This window comes from Eleginops maclovinus, chromosome 21 (genome assembly GCF_036324505.1).
Source record: "Eleginops maclovinus isolate JMC-PN-2008 ecotype Puerto Natales chromosome 21, JC_Emac_rtc_rv5, whole genome shotgun sequence".
NCBI lineage: Eukaryota > Metazoa > Chordata > Actinopteri > Perciformes > Eleginopidae > Eleginops > Eleginops maclovinus.
Genome location: NC_086369.1, coordinates 10,248,962 through 10,269,942, shown reverse-complemented (window position 1 = coordinate 10,269,942; position 20,981 = coordinate 10,248,962). Strand labels below are relative to the sequence as shown.

Here is a 20,981-nt window from a genome sequence, read left to right as displayed (position 1 = left end):
TATATTAAAGGTCAAGTTTCAGCATCAAGATCTTTAAAGCAAATTGATACACTCAAATAGTTGGAAAGCAGCCAGGTCTTTTGAAGGTCCTATGACTTGGTTCCTCAGCCCCTACAAACCCATTTATGCATTAGAGGTATTATTCCTATTATGTGCTTCAAAGCATGATAAATTGTAATTATTTTTACTGGGGTAGGTCATGTGAGCAATATTTTTATGACAGACACAGTAGTGCTGGTTTCTTTCTATGGGCATATTCCACTCATCAATATTTGCAACATTTATTTAAAAAGTAGTTGTTTTTTCCTCAAATATAACATCAATTAATCAAAAAAGAGACAGAATGTTTCATGCAAAGACTTTTATTTATGAACAGTCTGCAGTACTGTACAATAGCACACACTTGTCTCTATTTCTGATCACTCTCAATGATCATTCAAATATAGACAAATATTGTGCCTTCAAAAACAGTTCCCTTTTCACAATAATCTAAAAATACCTTGTTCTGTTTTAAATATGTAGTATAACTTTTTGAAAATAAAATATACATTATATGAAATATAACAGTTGTTTATTGGATAGACTATATAGTACCAAATGCAATTATATGCAAACACACCTTCTCTCTGTGACGTCTTACGCATTTCATGCACAAAAAAAAAAGAGAAAGAAAGATGCCACACATACAAAAGAAGCTGTACATACTTCTGTATGAAAATAGAAAATATCAAAGCATGATGTGCACCAATAGTCTATATCATGTTACAAAGAACTTGCAGTACAAAAAGACCTACGAGAATGACCAGATAACACATTACCTGCAACACAGAGGTACAGGTACTGGGTTGGAAACAGGACAGAGACAAAACCTCGCACTGAGCTTCCACTGACAAACTCCAGTCACAGCTACGTCTACGACCAGATCAACATCAAATACTGGATCAAAGAGTGACAGGTTCAAACAGGCAAACCAGAAGTTACAGTTTAGCTTTGAATTTTGGTATTAAACCCAGTAAATGTGGATGTCCAATGCATAGCATAAAGTATTGTTTGGTACGTTTTTAAATGTTATTGTATTGCTACCCCATAAGTGAAGTGAGTGTAAACCAACTGCCAGTTATGCCCACAACACACAAAAGCACTGATATGTCAACATTACACTATTGAACATGTTCAGATACTGTGATTAGTATTCCAACAGCACTGTTCTATACAGCATTAATATTAAGCTTCTTCAGCTGAATATTGTTTTTATTGCCAAAACAACTGTAAAAGTTTCGCTTAAAGAATGATGTCCAGTTTAAATTAAGATTTGTAAACGGACGATACTGGATGTGTTACACACAAATGGAGTTCACAGAAACAGTGTGTACAAGGCACACTCCGATCAATATAGCTACATCTATCACTTCCTGCAAAAAAGCACTTCTGAAATCACATATGGACTAAGATGTGAACAGAGGAGAACTCAACGGTTAAATATAGACTTCTGTTAATGCCACAAAATATATGTTTTCTTATTCAACAGGATGAGCAAAAATAACACTGAAACGTTTCCGATACAAGTTGCGATTGCTGGTGCTGAGACTGACGGAGGAGGGCGACAACATGAATCCCTCTGAGTGTAATCTCGGAGTATTTGAAGAGATTATCAGGTGCTCACTGGTGACGTAAAGCCAATAATCTCAGCAATGCAAACCTAACTCTTATACCAAACGCTAGAGCTCTAAAGCAGACACTTAAATGAGATCAGCTCCTCGAAATGGAGATTTACTACTTAAATCATGTCACAAATATCCCGTATACGACAACTATATTGCTCTTAGTGAAACTATTCAAGGACCACAGTGTTTATCATTGCAATCCAGGCTCTCTGAGTACATTCTCTATCACACAAGTATAAGAATAAAGAACAGGGGGTTTTATTATTAGTATTACACACAAAGACCACAATTCCAAAAATCTAGTCTTTTCTTAACATAGATAAGAAAATATACATTTCTCCAGCAATTTAATGACTTAAATTGTTTTTTCTTTTATATTCTTAATAAAATCTTAAAACTCTTTCTTATTTACATTTGGTGTAGGTTAATACTGATTGTAATGCAATACTGTTGCCTTCCCGTTGTTGTATTTTTTCCGTTACATTTCTTTTGTATGTTGAGCATAAACACTTTTACATTCATATTTCAACACCCGAGCTCGAGATGGAGCCAAAGTGCACATGGGAATAATGACATGCATTTTCCAAACGCAAAATAAGACAACTTCAAAAGGAGGAAGTCCGCTTGTTTGAGCAAATAAACTTTTGGAAAGGTGGAGAAAATGGAAGGACGAGGATGTCGAGGTTGAAAAGGCCCGGAGAATTGGCACGGACAATGCCTTCTTATTTGGCTGTAAAAATGCTCTCGCAGCACCAGGACAGTCAGTTCTTTGAGAAGTAAAGCGTAACAATATTGAAAGGGGTTACAGCTCACTAAGCCGCGAGGTGTGATGAAAACCTTTGTTGTTGGAAAAAGCTGTTAACTTGAGAAATACAGATTCCCACTGTTGTGAAGGCAGTGTCAGAGGTTACACTCTCTCCACTCGACTGGGGTCGTAGGAGTCTGATGAGAAAAGAAAGGAGAGAAAAGATGAGGAAACTAAATCGTAACAAAACAGGACAATATGATTTGCCCTTTGGAATACAAAGGTACCCTGTGGAGACCTCGGCAGTTTGATGAGGATTCACACAATGCCTGTCAGTGAGTGACACTTAACGTTGACTGGGACTTTGTTCAAAGTTGGGGGGGCAAATTTAATAAATGTGCTTTATTTTTCAAGAACAAGATCAGTAGCATTCAGTGAATTGATACTATCTTGTGTACTTCTTTTTTTGTATCATATTAATACATATGTTACAATTGCTACTACAATTGCTGTGCACCAATGACTACCATCTATTTATTTATATATACTATACATTTCATTTTTGTATTTTGTTGTTACGAATGTGTATACGGGTGGGTTTGAGTGGGTGTTTGATATTTGTGCTGTTTCGTAAAAAATTGATTAGAAATGTGTATTAAATAGTTGAGTGTTGTTAAGCTAGGGATCCTCATAAATGCAAAAATATCACGTCACTTTGACACAGGTCCATGATAACAAAAGAGTTGGAAAGGGTTTACAGGAAATTGAATAATAAACTGGCGTATTTGTTGACTAAAATAACACAATCGTGAAAAATAAAAGTATTTAGCTTGAGTCGGGGCATGCTTAGCCTAGCTCAGCATAAATAAAGGAAGCAAAAGGTTCATTTTAAAGAACTAGTTACTAAATTGAGGGAAAGCAAACCACATACCCACTTAAGATCAGCATATAATGCACAGATATATGAAGATAAATGTTCAACTATCCCTTTAAAATTAGAATCACATTCTCTTTATTCCTTCAAACTGACCTGAGATAGAGTGCTTCTCCTCATCCTCCATATTTGAGGGGCCACGGGTCCCAGTGTTGAAGCCGACAGGCAGTGTTATTTCTCTTTTGGGAACACTACGAGGTTTAGGAAGCAGAGGAGGCTTCTGCAGCTTTGTGCGCTGCTTTGGTTTGGGCAACTTTTTCACCTTGGCGCCTTGTGTTGCCTCAGCTCTTCTGACCTCCGCTGTATTCTGTTGCTCCCTCACCTTCTCCAAAGGCTTTTCTTTGCAATCCTCAACAATTTTCTGCTCCATCTTCTCTTCTGGCTCTCCTGTTTTTAATTCAACATGTACTTCTTCACTCCCTTCATTTTCTAGTTTTAGTGCAATCTCAACATTCATCTCTTCTGTCTTTTCTTCATGTCTTTGCTCTTCCTGACACATCCTTTCATTCACTTCTTCTTTAGGTTTACAATCTTCTTCAGGATCTCCCAACTTGTCATGTGTTTTATGTGCATTCTCATGTTCATCTGGGTTCTCCTCTACATTCCCTTCTTCTTCCTGGAGCTTTTTATCTTCTTCCTCCGCTTGTTGCTCTACAACGTGCTCCTTTGGCACTTCCTGGACCTCACTCTCCTCTCTGTCACCGTCCAGTTCTTTAGAATCAATTTCTTCCCCAGACTCCGAACCTTTGAGGCTGAGGCGTCTTATTCGAGATACTGAGTCCAGCTCTTTCAGACGGGCCCTTCTTTCTGGAGTTAACATGCGCAAAGATGTAGAAGATAAAGAAGCGGAAGAATTTAGCTTATCGTGCAAGGATTCGATTAGTTTGCATGTCCCACTTCGCCCTTTCTTCTCTACACTGCAAATGCTAAGCTGATCATCAAATGTTACGGCAAGGGAGAGGGGAAGCTTGTTAGGTGGAAACTCGGGCAGGTCCAGTATCACCAGGGACTGAATCTCAGCTTCCTGGTTGTCCTCACCATCACTGTGGTTGCTGCTGTGCTTTTGTTTGTATCCTTCTTGGAGGTCCACTTCTGAACCTGTCCCCTTGACCTCCTCTGCCTTTGCTCCCTCCCACAGGGGCTCATCTTGGACCTGCTCATGCTGTGCTCCCTGGAGAATAACAGGCTCATGTTTGACTTCCTCACGCTGTGCTCCCTGGAGAATAACAGGCTCATCTTTGACTTCCTCATACTGTACTCCATGGACAATCTCAGGCTCATCTTGGACATGCTTATGCTCTGATCCCTGGACAATCTCAGGCTCATCTTGGACCTGCTCAAACTCTGCTACCTGGACAATCAGGGGCTCATGTTGGACCTGCTCATGCTCTGCTCCCTGGACAATCACAGGCTCATGTTGGACCTGCTTATACTCTCCTATCAACTGCTGTGGCTCTTCGCTTTGGTTTTGTAGTTTCTCGGTTACAGTGGATTCCATTCCATTTTGGTTGTCCTCTAAAAGTTTGTCAGCCACACCCAAGGCCTCCACAGGAACTGCTATACCCAGGATCCTGGCAGCCCTCTGCTCGATGGACTCATTTTCAGGGATACCTTCTCCAAATTTGACCTCATACAGCTTGCTGAGGTCTTCGGTAGGTAAAGAATTGGCTTTCTCCTGATTAAGTAAGTTCTCCAGGTGCTTATCTGCCATTGTTGACTCATTCTTGTAGTTCAGAGGCGGAGAAAGGGCATTTCTACCAATGAAACCATTATCCCTCAACAGAAAAGAAACTTCCCTGTTCAGCCTGTTGATATATGATGAACGCTCTTTCTGTGGTGATGCACTGCTTTCACTCCTGGTTCTAAAGATGCCTAAATTCACATCACCCCTGAATGGTGGTGATTTAGCCTTTCTCTCAGTTTTTACCTGAGCTTGACGTTCTTTATTGGATTTGTGCTCAGGGCTACTGCTATTTTTAACAAGTGCTGTCCTGCTCTCCAACGAGAGCTGCATTGACTGACTTAGCTCCTTATGACCAAGTGGAGATGGGACTGAGAGTGAGCGTTGCATTGGCTCCCCGGGACCACCGGGAGTCTCTGTGTAGACAGTTAATCCCACATCTTTCAGCAAGGACTCTTGAGGGACTGGGATATCCTGTTTATAAAACCGGCTTGACTCATTGTGTTTTGGTAGTGAGGGCTGGATGCAACTATCATTGGGGTCAGGGTTGTAGAATATGGGTAGTTCATTAGTTGGTGGTATGTTATTGGCCTGTGGCCTGAAGAAAGCACTCTTCAAGTCCAGTGAGTCCAAATCAGGGGTGGAAGCCATGGACTTTGATCTGACTTTTATACTATTGGGTTTTTCTGTGTGCATTGCTGGAAGACTGATTGCTTCTCTGCCTGGTTCTGGACCAGCAGTGAAATGTGCTCCTGAATGTACGTCTAATCTCTTATTCAACCCATCTAGATCGTCAATGCACTGACCCGCATTGGGTCTCTTGCTGATTGTTTCTTCCATCTCCTTGTTGATGGTCTCCAGTTCACCAATGGCATCGAAGGGTCGCCGATTCACTGGCTTTAAGAGAAACTGACCAAAGGTCACTTGCTCTTCATCCTCCAGGGGACTGGAGGTGCTCTTCTTCGGGGAAGATGGCTGCTCTGCCTGATCCCGGGTCTTTGTTTGGAGTAAAGGGTCTCGTGAGGGTTCAAGGTATGTCTGCTGTGTTGGGCTGAGGCTGAGACGGGAGAAGGCGCTGTTACTAGAGGGATGTAGGTTTTTCTGGCCTGCCATGGGGTAACCATACGCAGAACTACTGTCTGTTCCTAGACCACTGTCAGTAGTTGTGTCTGAGGCAGACTGAACAGGCTCTTGACCCCCAGGAGGACTTTTGTGTTCTGGACTTTTTACTACCGTCAGAGGTGAGCCAGTCTGAGTTTCCTGGTTCCGGTACTGGTTTCCAGGCCAGGACCCAGCGTAGCACAACTCTTTATCTTGACTGGCTTGGAGTGCCCAGGCATCTATTATCTCCTTCCTTAGAGGAGCTCTCTTGTAGTTCCTCATTGAGAACGAGCTGCTGGTGTGAAAGTGAGAGTAGTGGGGTTTTATGGGCATCTCGTTCACTGACTTGCTCCGCACATTGGGGCTCTCCTTGAGTCCTACAGCGAATATGTCTTTGTTGCTGACAGTCAGGCTTGGTATCGTCTCATTGTTGTTCTGGTCTGCCGCTAAGTCTTTGCTAATGTTAGTCGGTGTGTGAACAGGGACAGACACAAGGCAGAAGATGGTCTCACTTACTCTTCTCTTTGTGTTCTCTGGCCCTAAATGTGGGACAATTTTTTTTACTTGGGTGATGGTTTCTGAAAAGACCTTATCTGAGCTGGACCCCTGTCGAGAAGAACTTCTTGCTATTGGGGCCTGGAAGGCTGAAGAGGGAGATGGAGGAGGACGTTGGTTTTTTGGGTATCTGTTGTTGCAGTTTTGGTCAGTTGCTGGGAAGTTATCAACCGCCTCTTTGTGCAAATCACTGTGCCACCTGTTATTGTCATTGTCAAAGTCCCTAGAGGATGTCAGGTTGGTATCATCGGCCAGTTTGGCTGAGATGAAAGGCCCCAATGGCGGGGGCAAAAAGGCACTGTCGCTAGTTGCAGGCTCCGACACGGTGACGCTGGGAAGCTCGTTGCGGATGTGCCGGATCTTGTCAGCGTCCGTCAGGGAGTTGCCACCCAGGGCTGAGGAAATATGGCGGATGCGGGGGTCATCAAAGGGGATGTACTGAATCCCTCCACCAGGGCGCTGTTGGGTCATATACACGGGGTAAAGCTGCTTCTGGCTAGAAAGGATCCTTTCTCTATGGTGATCAGGCCAGGAACCAGCTGGATGTCTGAACCAGTGAGATCCATCTGGAGCCACTTGTATCTGCTGGTACATATCCCCTCTGTACCTAAAAGCAAAAACAGCACAGTTTTCTTTTTGCAGAACATAAAACCTATTTGAAAAGAACTACCACAATCTGGCTTAGGGCTTACATACAGGAGCCATATGGTTGTAAATAGGGCTGAAAATGTTGTTGAAAAAGGGTTGCAAAATGGCTGAATACTTTCATGCTAAAGCGATGTCTAAGACAGAAAATCACATAAAACTGACTTTCTCAATCAAATCCTCACAAAAAAAGGACACAATGATCATTTAAATATATTTTTGAACCTAAGAACAGTCAACCAGGCTTCTAATATCACAAATCATTTTGCAATTGAAATATCAGTCAAAGAAATTGCAAGTTTTCTAAGTCGTTCAACCCTATTATGTATGCTTTATCACACTTTTAAAATATTCATATGCTAGGTAAGATGTGGCATACAGGATTAAGATTAAGATAATGTATATAGAAAGGCAAAAAAAGGCTTACCTGTAGTCAACAGCAATTTCACCATATCCCCGACACCCCCCTGCCATCAAAGGAGCTCTTCTGTAAGATGGGGGCGCGATGTATCCTGGAGGTCCAGAGTCCTGTCCAAAAAAGTCCAGTTGAGCGTCATCTATCCTTTGTATTGGAAGTGGCGTTCTGTCCCTGGCATGGGAAATCACAGAGTCTCTCCCAGACAACATCTCACAGCTTCCCCTGATCTGCTGGTGCATCTCATAAGAGGGAGGTCTGGGGGGTCTCGTGAAGCGGGGCTTTGGTGTCATTGAGAGTTGGTTTGCGCTAGCCGGCCTGCCATTCTCCGGCCAGCGGGGTGCTCTGTAAAAGTCATGGTGGGATACTGGGTGGCCATTGACCCGTCTGTACAGTTCCAGACTGGACGGGTCTATGTCCACGAATTGCAGGCTCTCCGGCTGCAGCATCCTAGGCAGGGACTGGGATTTGGCTTTGGTCCTTGGATGGACTACCATACCCTCTGGTGTCCTGGCATGGAGTCGTTGCTGCTCAAGTGCCCAGCGCTCACCCTCACTCTGGGACAGCTGGCGACTAAAACTCACAGCTGGACGCCATTCATCTGTCCCCAGGCTCTGACACTTCCTCTCACTCGCCATTCTCCACTGATGGAGAGCAGCTTCCCTCTCTCTAGAGCGGGCATGAGCCTGGACCTGGGCGTGAGCCTGCACCTGAGCCTGGGCCTGGGCTGCCCAGCGATGCCTCTCCTGAGCTGCTCTCTGACGCTCCTCTGCAGACAGCTCTTGGCCTCTTGCTTGCTGAGCCCCCTCTGGCCTGCTGCAACCCCCCTGGCCCCCTCCATGGGGCTCTGCATAGTCCAGTAGCACAGTGAAGTCCTGGCCTCTCCTCCTCCAGTAAGACACATCCTTGGACTGCGCCTGAGGACCTCTGGTGCCGTCACAGAACCTGGAAGGAAACACAAACAAATAAAGGTGTCATTATGCTTCAAAGTGCTTGTTAAATGGTGAAATAAAGTCTCGAATAGCCTTTCCTTGAACCTTTGCCACATCAGAATTTAGTTTTTGTAACAATCAGACAACTAGCTCACTTTCCACAACAACTAGCCGTTGAAGGGTACCGTAATGAAGGTAATGTCGGAGTAAAGGTCCAGATCAAAAGGAGAAAGTGAGAATTCCCACACCTTTTTTCCCAAACACATTTACTGGCAATGAAATGTATTAATGGTACAACATTTTGTTCCCTAGACCTTCATCCCCTTCAACCCTTTGAATACATTTAAGAAGAAAAAAAAAAAAACAAAGCAAAAAACAACGTCAATAAAATGTAAAAGGTCAGGGTAACAAAATGCTAAAAAGAAAATGTCTATATGAAAAGAGGCAAAAAAACCAATGTGGACAGATAAAATTAAAAAAATCCTCTCCCACTAGATGGAGACATATGACCACGAGTTACCATGCAGTGTCTGGTAATTGTGATTTTCTATGGGGCATAATGAACACATTACACAATGATACACAGTGGCTGTTAGTCCCAGATGTCCTCCAAGACAGATCAACAATATAGAGGACGTTTCATTGGGAGTCTTTGTATTGCACTGTTCTGTAGCTCCTTATCTGAGCAGCATTTCTCTTAACCAGTGTAAGTTAGGCTCTCAATATATCTCTGAAAATGTGTTTAATGGCAGATCTGATGGGCTACAACTGGATGCAAGGGGTCTCTGCATGCAGCCGGATCATTTCAGGCTATTTATGGAGTGACTGACTGACTGACAACGCAAACAAGACGCCAGCACATGTGTACACCGCCTTAAGGCCGAGGCCACTGAGCGTCCTTGACATTTCCATCCATGACCATCACTGGGCAGAGATGTTGGTTGGGGGAAGGGGGGCTAGCCATGCCAATCTGCTGAATTTGAGGGCATGTTACGTAAGATGAGTTACCATCATTAGCCTAATTGGGTCTAAGTAGCACTGCCTAATGGGAGTGCCAAGATAGGCCTGTTCCTTATCTAAACTTAAGCTTCAAGGCAAAATGGATTTGGATGAGAGGGAATAAAGAAGGATGAACAAATAACAGACTGGAATCGTAGAACATATGTCTTAGCAAGTCAGCATTCCCAATAGAAATCTCTGATAGCACTGGCAGGGCAGCGACATGGAAATGCGGATTACTCGTCTCAAAGCATATAACCATGAGTGTGAAAAAATGAAAAAAACATTATCACAACCAGTGACATTATTCAAGGTCATTTGACTATTTTCAGATGCTTCGTCACTGGCTTGTGGCAAAAAGAGGGATTAGGGGAAAAAATAGAGTCAGCCCAAACAAAATGTAAAGAAAGAGGAAAAATCTGACAAGCCTAGCTAATTGTGTAGACATTGGAACAGCTGTATTGACTTTGTCTCAGTTACAGCACACTAACCCCCAGAACTGGTGCAAATAGGCAAATTAAACAATGCTGCTTTCAGGAACAAAACAGATTGGCTGCAGCTAAGCGATATCTCTTGAAATATCATATGTTCTAACTGCCCCTACCCAAGAGGGTTTCAATTGCATAACTCCAGACTAAGCTAAATATAGCCTATCCTCCATATGCATATTTAAATACGGCCTATATGAATCCTGTATTATTGATGGGGTCTGCATTATATAAGTAGGTATAATGGTTATGAAACAGTGGGAGCCAGTTCGGTATATTGGTTCTGCTTGGGGAGGGAATCAGGCAGAATACTGCATCCTGACGAAGCAGTAAATCCATGTGTGTTAGTACCGGTTTGCTGAAATGGGGCACATGTATAGGTTTGCCCGAAAGCTGTTTTGATTAAAACTCCAAGGTCCCATGTGGCAGATTAAGGCTCCAACACACACTATCTCTCCTCGCCATGCACAAGCCTTGATTGGGAAGAGGAAGGGAGAAGGGAATAAAGATGAACAGAGAGGAAGTTAACACAAGAGATAAGACAGAACCAAGAGAAAGGTTCCAGGAGGGACTGAGCAGCAGTTTCATTTAAGATGCCATGCCAAACTCCTTGGTGAGGTATTTAATTTGATTAATATGCACCATAGAAGCACCATAACAATGAATAATTGAGTAATTCATCAATAACGATTGAGGACAACTTTAATCAGGATAGGGCATGTGAAAGGGTGGATCAGACCGGAAGTCATGACTGTTCCTACGGTACAACAGACACTATCTCTTACCCGCTGTCCGAGGTCAGCGACTCCCCCAAGGAGTGGGTGTCCATTTGGCTCCGGCCCTCGCCCTCCCGCCTGGAAAGGCTTCTGTCCCTAGGTTCATTGTTGTTGTTGTTCGGACAGCCGCTGGCGTACGCTTGGGGCGGCCTGGTTCCGCCACCATTTCCAAAGGGCATCCCGGGCCCTCTTTCATAGCCATTTACTGCCCTGGGGCCGGGTCTGTTCTCTAGGATTTCATGGTGTTTGCTGTAGGACGGAGGTGAGGACGAGGGAGCCTGGCGGGACGTGGACGCGGGGGCTGGGGTAGGGGTGGAGGAAGGGGTGGTGTGCTTGGGCAGCTTGTATCCATGAGAGATGAGGAGGTCCTCCACGCTGTACATGGTCGCATTTGTTTATGCTGGTGTGTTTTCTTTTTTCCCTCTCTCAGCCTTTTATTTTTTTGGGGAGAGAGAGAGAGAAAGGTAGGTCGGTTGTCAAGGCGTCTCTGCTTCTTCCCTACATGCAGCGGCAGGATCACCGGCACAGCTGCGCAGCGGAGGCCATCACTGGGAAAGAAAGAGAGAGGGACGACGACATTAGGAGACAGACAGAGAAAAGAAGGTGACGCTAAAACCATTACACCCGCTACCCGTGTCCCGTTTTGGTCAAGGGTCCCAACCCATATGGACAGTTGAAAGTGTGAGACAAAACAAAAACCCAAAACCTGAATTCTGAGCCGCCGCGAGAAAAAAAACCCGCCTTCCCGGCAGCCCCTCCTCTCCTCTGAACTGCTCGTAGCAACAAACCTCTTTCCTTCTCACTCGGAAATCACTGGCACCAAACCCATCCATGTCCAGAACTAAGTAGGAGGGGAAGGTAAACAAACACCCTCAAAAGACAACCCTAAATAGCATGATGATCATTGGCATCTGGAGTTTCAGAAGGCTGCTGTGCTCCAGTGAGATGTCACTGTTTACAGAGCTCTCCCTGCAGACTTCCACAGTCGCTGCAAGCAGCAAACCGCCGCTAATGTTTGGTATCAATGGGGCAATGGGATGATTGTATTTACCTTTCTGCTCATTTTAGCCCCTTTACTCTCAGAAATGTATTTTATCTCAAAGGTGGGCTTGGTTTGTGGGATACTAGACTTTCTTTCAACTATATGCAGCCTTGGATACGGGTTAGTATTTTCCAAAACTATCAAATGAAACCAAATAAAAACATAAATAAACAATGATACTGAAAGGAAGAGAACACATGATTCAACATGCCCCATGCCCTCTCTTATGGTGTGTGTAGAGCTTAAATGATAAGCTGATAATGTGTCAACAGTAAATGTAACTGGTGATGTAATTTACTTGCACAAATGCCAACATTTAAATGCTCCTCAAATGGGAATTTCTTCTATAAAATGCCATTTAATATATTCAGTTTTTTCTTCAACTGGTTGGACTAAACATGCCCTGTAAAGATGTATTAGCATTCATTTAGAGACAATATATATCTCACTTAATCAAGGAAATCACTGACAAATTACTCAGTAATGAAAATAATACATTGATGCAACCCTATCGTGTGTTTTTTTGACAAGCACCCATACTGTGAGTGTTTGAATTGGGATTGAAGATTAAGGGACACAATATAAACAGTAAAGCTATTACACAGAGTAAACCTAATTAATGTACACGCATTTTAAAGGTAGATTAGCATTGTGACCTTTGCTTTTGGCCCACAAAATGACATTAATAATAATGACTGATGAGGAATTGAATTGATGATATCTAGGGTGCATCTGCTTATGATGTAACGTCCTTGATGAAGTCATGCTTGCTGCCTTGTCAACAGGACAGATGCTGCTGCAGCCCACTCATTCAATACTCTCCACTGGAGCACACTGCCAACAACCTGGCTGTCCTTAATAAGAAATGGCATTCAGGAACAGCAGCGTGAGGCTCGTTGCCAGAATCAAAATGCTGTTCAGACAGTTTAAAAGCCAATCACACTATGATTGCTTAATGGCACCTCTAAAATTGCTAGTTTTTGCTTCTGGAAAATAGACGGCCGACACAGCCTCGCTGAAATGTATTCAGCTGCAGACAGATTAGCATTTGTTTTGCTTCTTAGCATTTGTTTAGGCATGATCGTCCCACAGAGATGACAAAATCCATCTATGAAAGAAGGCCTGACTCAGAGGGCAGCATCACTACTCTTCCCCTTTTTTCCTCATCCCTCCCCCCCACCATGTACCTGAACCCTAGGATAGACTACTTGGTGATTAACAGGATCCAAGACCGTGAAATGCCGCTCTCTTTGTATGTCTGGCTCTCTAATACGATTATCTTTTTCATTTAAAACCTTAAACCTGTTAGCTTTGGAGGATTGACTCTTGGCGCTTACCCAGTTAATACTTTTGTTGAGTTTAACTCTTTCCATTGACGTTTGAGTAATCTCCTCAAGGAGAGGGTGGTTGTGAGTTTGGTAGGGAGGTTCTTGGGAACACAGTCAAAAAATGAGTTTGGGTTTCCTTTATGCGGGCTTCAGATTAGCATGCAGACTTGGGCTAATACATGTTTCTTCATTGACTGTTATTTCATGAACTGCAGTTGAACTGGATGGGCAACAGGCCAGTGGACATGTTAAAAAAAGGTCTCTGACATACTGCCAATAGATTGGTGCAGGGATGACGTATTTTGGAAGTCGATCCGGAAGTAAGCTGCGCATGGGTTTGCTCGACAAAAAAGCAATGGGATTTCTCCATAGGATTTTTGAATATTTTAAAACAATATCTGTGGAAAACGAACCTGTTTGATAAATGCAGGTTCTGTTCAGCCAGATAATCTCCACATACCCTACTTTTATAATTTTCGAATCATAAACCTAATCGCCGGAAGCAAAATGCTAACGTTATGCCATAAACAAACTACAAACGAGTACAGCAGGGTCGCACGACTTCAACGTCACGCCAACTCAAGATCTTTTCAAATGACTTTTTTCTGCGCTTGCATATTTTAGCAAAGCTTTTCATTTTAGCCACACTTAATTTAACTAGAAGTCATGGCTGTTTCAATTAGCAGTCTGATATCGTTTTACAAGATGAGCTAACAAACTTAGTGGGAGTGTTTACGTGTCCTCGACAACTTCTGTAGTCTTATTCAGCCCCTCGTTTTTCAGACACGTAAACTCTTTAGAAATCACTAGTTGGGTCACTGTTGATGTATTTAATGTTGTGGAACAAAACGTGATCCGTCTCTTAAATGTGTGTCAACCACAGACCTTATTTCGAGCTATTTTCCAAAATCCTACAGAGAAATCTCACTGACTCTGAGACGAAGGAACCGGAAGTGGTAAAATGCTAACTCACTCCTGGGTTTTAGGACTCGTTCCTGCGCCACTCTATGCAGACAAAATGGAGCCAAAATGTTAATATTGGTGGTCGTTTGCCACTTTACATTATTCAAATTAACAAGAATATTTCTCTTAGGTTTCAACTCTGTCCCTCTTTGCTTTAAATGAACAACCGAAGCCAGCTACAGCTTTAGAGGAAGCTCCTATCAGACTCCAAGATCAGAGCAGATTGGTATCACCACACTCTTCTATCTGTAGATTAAGCCTATCCCTCCAGCCAGGCAAAGGTTTTAATTAATTGAGCTTAAGGTTAGTGGCTATGTTCATTTATATGATAATTCATTTTTGTTATGATCGTTGCACATTAACCTGTTTTGACTGCAAATCCATATGCTCTCTACTCTAGCTAAACCCTTAATCTAAGGCAATTGCTTTTGGTGTCATCACTAAATGAGGATTATCTCTATCATCAGTAAAAGTGAGGATTTCCTCCTGTAAAGTGACCTGCTCGCTTTCACTCCTCCACCACTACCCCACCCCCACTCCTTCCTTCCCATGGCAAACCCCGTTTAAATACTGCTAATACTGTTACGCAATGGAATTACCCATTTTATATCAAATAAAACCTCGGATTCCGGCAACGGTATGCAACAATGGTCGGCTTTCATTCCCCTAAACACAACAACATTGTGTTTCTCTACAATGCCTTCTTGTATGAAAAGACTGGCATTACAGGCTGTTGAATTCGGCAACTGGAAGGAAAAAAAAGGGGGCAGATCTTCTGTATTTTAATGACACGGCTCCCTCAAGAAAGAAATGAATGATACAGTTTATGGATAACATGTGCTGCAAAGTAAGCTAAAAATAAAAAATAAACCACATGAGGGCTAGGTTTCCCTACAGTCGACCCTCACAACAGCCTCCAGATTTTCTCTAATCAGCCACTGTACACTACTACTGTAATTTACATTTTTCTACAGTGAAAGATGTAAGACCTCCGCTTTTGAGGCCAAGTGAACTTGTTGTCAGGGCCACGACTTGTTTAATAAAAACAGATACAAGCATTTTTAAGCTGTTTTAGGGGGCCTGTGCCCTCACTGATGGCTAAACCAACGGAAAGCTGCAGGGGCATGATGGCTTGCAGGTTGACAGTTTGGTGTCAGCTCCTTATTCATGGCCCAATTGAGATGAGGGCATGGTGAGGAGGTGTGGAGGAAGGGAAACAGAGGGACAGCATGGGTGGCAGACAATGCAGGACAGAGACCTAGATGAGGGTTTTGGGAGGGACAGTAGAGCAGAGTTAGAGGGTGTTATGTAATAGGCCAGATTTCAGGCACGGGCTAGAGACTGCGAAAATAAACGGCATAAAGTAGGAAAACATAAGATGTTTTCGGCAATATAACACAATAACATATTGAGTGCTACATTTTGTGCTGAGTAGACACTGAGATGTGTTTGAATAGCATCCTTAAAGTGATGCAATACAGACAATAACAAATCTGGATTGTACAGGCTCCAGCCTAAAATCACCACAACAAAAGAAATCTTATACACCAGAGCCTGGAACCAAAAAGACGATTAGCCTGCTTCCCAAAATATTCCACAAGAGCCGCACCTCTCCACCACATTGTTCCCAGTCTGCTTGGATCTATAACAACTGACCCGAGTGGGTGTGTACTTGGCTAGTCCCCAATCTGCATCTGTTAGGACTGTGCACGCACAGGGATTTCTCAGGGATGACAGCCCATCACATTCAGCAAACAGCAATGGTCCGCAGATTGTTTATCTATATGACATCACTTTGTCCAGCAAAGGGGACGTCTCTCTTCCTGAGGAAGTGCGTCGCTGTGAGGACGGAGGAGAGCCGACGGTGTCGCAAATGTTTCCAATCAGGCTCTCTGCAGGCTTTTGTTTGTCCTGGGGAAAGAAGTTGGAGGCCAGCTTTTTGGCCTGGGCCAGAGAAATAAACAGCCAAACAACCTCGGCCATATTTTTCCCTCACTGACCTTTGAAAAGCACAATGTTCTGCACTTAAGGTGGACTGTAACTCAGCAACATAAAGTGTGGGCATATTATCTGGGGAGCTATCTGCCCTCTGGACACTGGCAATCCATCAGAGAAATCCCACTGGGCTTGGGATCCACTCAACTGTAGTTTAGGGCAATTATGACCTATTGCAATAAGGCGAAATTGAAGTAGAAGACCTCTAAAACAGGTTTGTAAACTAAAAAAGGGGAAATCAGTTTACAAATGATGGCTAACAACAAGATTTCCCTATCCGTTCCAAAATCCCCACGTTGCAACCCATGTGCTTTCACTAACATCCACGCCCTTGTAGTAGCGCGTAAAAACAGGCAGGGCCCATGCATTGTGAGTCAATTAGCTCATGTGGAAAGGTTTAGCCAAAAACACCCACTTACAATATTTGGTTGAGCGTATCCCATGGCAACAGTTGTTTGGCTTTTGTGAATGGCAGCTCCAAGACAATGGCATGCGGGCTGCTAAAATATTCCTGCTGCATTGCTTCAGTCCAAAACTTATTACAGTCAGACTCTACTGGCAGCCAAATCAAAGGCAGGATGGGATGGGGAGAGGGGGGGATGTTTTTATTCCAGCATACTCCAACACATCACAGACTGAAACAGAATGGTCTGGTTCTGATTCATTTCAGACTGTCAAAAAGAACTCCAGCTAAACATTTGTCTAGCGCAGTATCAGTGTTTGCATCCAAAGAAAACTGTTCATAAAAAAAACTGGCAGTATAGCTAATAGCTCATTAATGCACAAGGCTAAGCTGTGCATCAACCAGTAAGACACTGACGATGTGAGGGTAATTATATCAGTGGACTCATTTTCCATTGTGTAGCAGGCTTAATTCAGTTCAGCTGAAATGCAGCCATTTGACGTCATGAGATTTCCTTCAACTGAATCCAACACTCCGTAAATACGGAGGGAGATTCAGGGCAACACATTGGCTCCAAAAAGCTTGTTTTAATTTCACATATTTAACCTTCATTTCACCAGACAAGCCATTAAGTGCAAATTATTATTTACAGTCGAAACATTTGAAAATCATTTCATAAGAAGAACAAAAACAAAACATAAAGGAGGGTTATTAGGCACACTAATGCACCGAGACACTGTTCTGCAGCACAGTAGGCTTCACCTGCACTGAACTACTCCCAACCCATGCTGTTTCTGAGCATGCCAAACTGGCTTCATGGTAATTAGTGTCTGTCAAGGTCCAAAGCTTGCTAGAAATGACAGTGGCATGGTTTATCAGCCAGAAACACAGTGATCAAAGGGCTAGCACGCTTTGGCTTCCTGCTAATCAGATGGACTCAGCATGCCTGTTGCACAGTATTATACAAGGAAAGGTAATAAACAACCCAACATGAATATATTTCAACAATCAAAGAGACCACGCTTCATTAAATAAGCCTAAGCACATCAAAAGTTTGACGTTTTAAAGACAGCTGATAGGCTGTGGCAGCGGCAGAGATGTGTTGACAGATGACTGTGACGCAGATCACAGGTGGGATGAAAGGGCTCTCCCACGCAATGTAAGGAAAGTGTTGGTGAATGTGGAAAAGTGCTATGTAAACACACAGAAATGAATGGCCAGGGTTATCTCAAGGGCTCAATCACCACACTGGCATAAAACTGACTTGCGGAAATCACAAAGCAGGCTGCTCAACCATCTGCCAAACATGTGAACGTCAACCTGCTAGCATAGAGAAAGGACATGACAGTATATACTCTCTATGTGCATGCATGCCTTTCACATTCTCTGCCCTGCATTCTCACTGTGAGAGGCATACTGGCAGATGTCAGTGGCTTTCACACGTTTCTGGCTGGCTTCATCCACCAGCCTCTTTCCCCCTGCCTGCGTCACCTCTGCTCTGACATCACATGTGACATCAGGCAGGACCTCCGAGGGGATCCCTGTAACCGGGCAAACATCGGGTGACTTTCAAAGGCTTTTAGCTATCCAATGCCGGAAAAACTAATTTTCTTGATGTACTTGGCCTAGAAATGAAACTGAACACAGAGAGCTTAAACAGCTACTGCACACACACACACACAAGATTACTGGAAATGGAAAGTCTAGCCTTGGGATAACCAGACTGCCTGCAACACCAGGAAGTTATCCAAGCCCACACTTATCACAGGCAGTTTGGACCACTCCTGAAAGTTGAACTGGTATGACTCATTTCATAGCCGTGGAGGGCCCCTCCAGTTTCGCTGACCAACCCTTTCCTCCGCTGCTGGAAGGAATTAATGAGCTGCTTCCTTTCTTAATACGCTCCCCTTCCCACCATACCTCACCCCCCTCAGGGCATCTAGCAGGGCCTTGTGTTCACACACCATCCCGGTCTCAAGGATGTGTGAAAGACCAACCACAGAACACACATGGGCCTACGCAAACACACACACCTAAGATTTACTTACCCTTTCCTGTGAAAATGCACACTAGCTGGTGCTGATCTGTGCTATGCCTCGCAGTATTTTTCTCTTTATAATTAATCATCTGCTGTTATCCACAACTCCTGCAAACTGTCAGGAAAATGCTTTTTTACTGACATTGACTAACAGCTTTTGATGTAAGCTCACTGAGCTATGAAAGGTTTTGGCAGGAAGGAACAGAGCACTCTGGGGCAATGTTAATAGCACTTCCTTAAATACTATAAGTAACACAACCTAAAATAATCAGACCTGAGGCCATGACACATCAGCCCAAATAAGACATGGGGATAAATTAAGAAAACTAAACAAACAACTACTTAAGATGCTGGTATGTGTTCACTCAGAAACTTTGCAATAACTGAGTGATCATTTTGAACAGGCCAGGTGAAATATTGGCTTTGACAATGTGGCCTCTAGAGGTCCCTAGGTGACAATAACAATTTATGTGCAAGACCTTCTAAAAATTGAAGCAATTAAGCAATTGCAAACACTGTGACATAATTTGAGGTGTGAGTAAACAATACCTGTTTTATCCATCCAGTCTTGTAAGGTATTCATTATTACTAAAGGCTATGCTGTCAATCATTTTACGTCCAGCTATTACATATATAAAATGCAATGAAAAATCCTAAATATAGCATATTATTAACCAATTAGAGCAAGCTGGCTGTCGGATTGCTGTTTTGACGGTATGCAACGTTGTGAGGCAGTGCATGCAGCAGGCTGCATGGGGGAAGGAGAAGAGAGGTCAAGCAGCAGCCATCATCATGCAAACAGCAGGTGTGACAAAGTGACAGCATGCAAACATCAAAGCAACCTAAACTTGGCATACCATTTGCCAAGAGCCGTTTGCAGCTCATTTCCATCGCCATTTGGTGTTCTAAAGCATACGCGAAGAACCGAGCGCTACACGTTACTGGACCCGAGTGTTGTCATCATGTCGTTACGAAATGATTGACAGGCTTGGCATGACGCTAGCCCCGCTGGTTCCGTTGCTCCCATAGCATACTAGCCTAGCCCAGATGCGCGCAGATCACAGATGCAGGGAGAAACCACGCCAAATTCCGTTAAAACATCTGCCCGTCCAGGGTTCGGTTTCAGTAAGGAAAGGATGCGTACCTGATTAACCACACTTAAGACCTTATGCGGATCAATATAGGTCCATGGTTAAATTCGGCGGAGGGATGACCCACTATTCAGACTGTGTTTCAATGATAGGTCTGTTTTATAACTCCTACTGCTTGCTGTCGCCCACCACATCACATTAAGGACGGAGTCCCACTGAGAAAATGTAAAGAAAAGCAAGTCTACAAGTTAAAAATGTAATATAAGTAATACTGGAGTAACACAAAATGCCAACCGAATGCAAGCCATGGTCTGAAGGTTTCACTTCACTCCTAAATTAGTGTTCCTTTCGATATAAATTACCGCTCGAAAGCTAAAACGACGTAATTTGAACGGAGTTTGGCCTCTCTCCCTGAGCAATATAACGGATCATAACGGGGCTAACGCTAGCCGGGCTAGCTCCATCAGCAATCTTTAACCTTCAGCTGATAGAAGCGCGTCTGCAAATAGTGGCAGTCGCCCCCGCAGACGCTTCAAGTTAAGGCACAAACACCGCCATCCTCTCACTCCTTCACCTTCTAATGTCGCGCGGTGAAAGTGCCGGAGTGTGGTCCTAAATCCTCTTATCCCGGCGGAGGAGGCAGGGACAGCCGGACAGGAGAGCACCGAGGCAGCTGCAAGTTGAGGGACCGCTGGAAATGTTGAACGAAGAGCAGATGCGACTCTCAACCTCTGTGCAGCACTTCTCCTCTAAACAGCAGCAGCTCCTCGGCCGAACGAATGGGACGTGGAAATAAAAAAGAACAGAACCCCAAAGAAAGCCTGAATTAAAGACTGTGTGTCGTTGAACCTGGAGACACTATTACCTGTGAAATGCGTTGTTGCTTTGCCGCCTAGTCCCCAGCGCTCATCCCCGCCGCTGCTCTTGACGGACTGAGCTGGGATCTGCTGAGGGAGCAGCCCCTACACCACAGCACACACTGAGGAAACATCCCTCTTCTCCAGCGGGGAGGCAGCTGGATGCTGCTCTGCGATAAGGCTGATGTTGAAGGCTATTATTCTACACCCACGGACTTGCTTTGTTTCTGTAAACACAGGCAGAGTTTCAATAATTACTCGATTAATCAATTGGTAGAAAGTTTATCCGTAACACGTAAGTCAATATTTAAGCAAAAAGTGTTCTCATT

At 43.7% G+C, this 20,981-nt stretch overlaps 1 protein-coding gene across 2 annotated transcripts; it reads right to left on the bottom strand.

Annotated features, from left to right (window-relative positions):
* Positions 1 to 346: 346 nt before the first annotated feature.
* Positions 347 to 20,796, bottom strand: jcada (junctional cadherin 5 associated a). Of its 2 annotated transcripts, none has more exons than XM_063912800.1 (5): positions 20,661 to 20,796; positions 10,945 to 11,483; positions 7,753 to 8,685; positions 3,440 to 7,287; positions 347 to 2,606 (listed from the first exon to the last, which is right to left on the bottom strand). In XM_063912800.1, exons 2-5 carry the CDS (start codon positions 11,316 to 11,318, stop codon positions 2,572 to 2,574), a joined length of 5,190 nt encoding a protein of 1,729 aa, XP_063768870.1. In that variant the 5' UTR covers positions 11,319 to 11,483; positions 20,661 to 20,796; the 3' UTR covers positions 347 to 2,571. The 2 variants fall into 2 exon arrangements, with proteins under 2 accessions (XP_063768870.1, XP_063768871.1); XM_063912801.1 differs by lacking the exon at positions 20,661 to 20,796 and adding an exon at positions 20,370 to 20,495.
* Positions 20,797 to 20,981: the final 185 nt, after the last annotated feature.

Excerpts from the sequence above, each read along its gene's own strand:
- jcada (XM_063912800.1), bottom strand. The coding sequence starts at position 11,318 with ATGTACAGCGTGGAGGACCTCCTCATCTCTCATGGATACAAGCTGCCC. Across the intron at positions 8,686-10,944 it reads TCGCTGACCTCGGACAGCGG|GTTCTGTGACGGCACCAGAG; the intron begins GTAAGAGATAGT and ends GTTTCCTTCCAG. Across the intron at positions 2,607-3,439 it reads GGAGAAGCACTCTATCTCAG|ACTCCTACGACCCCAGTCGA; the intron begins GTCAGTTTGAAG and ends TTTTCTCATCAG.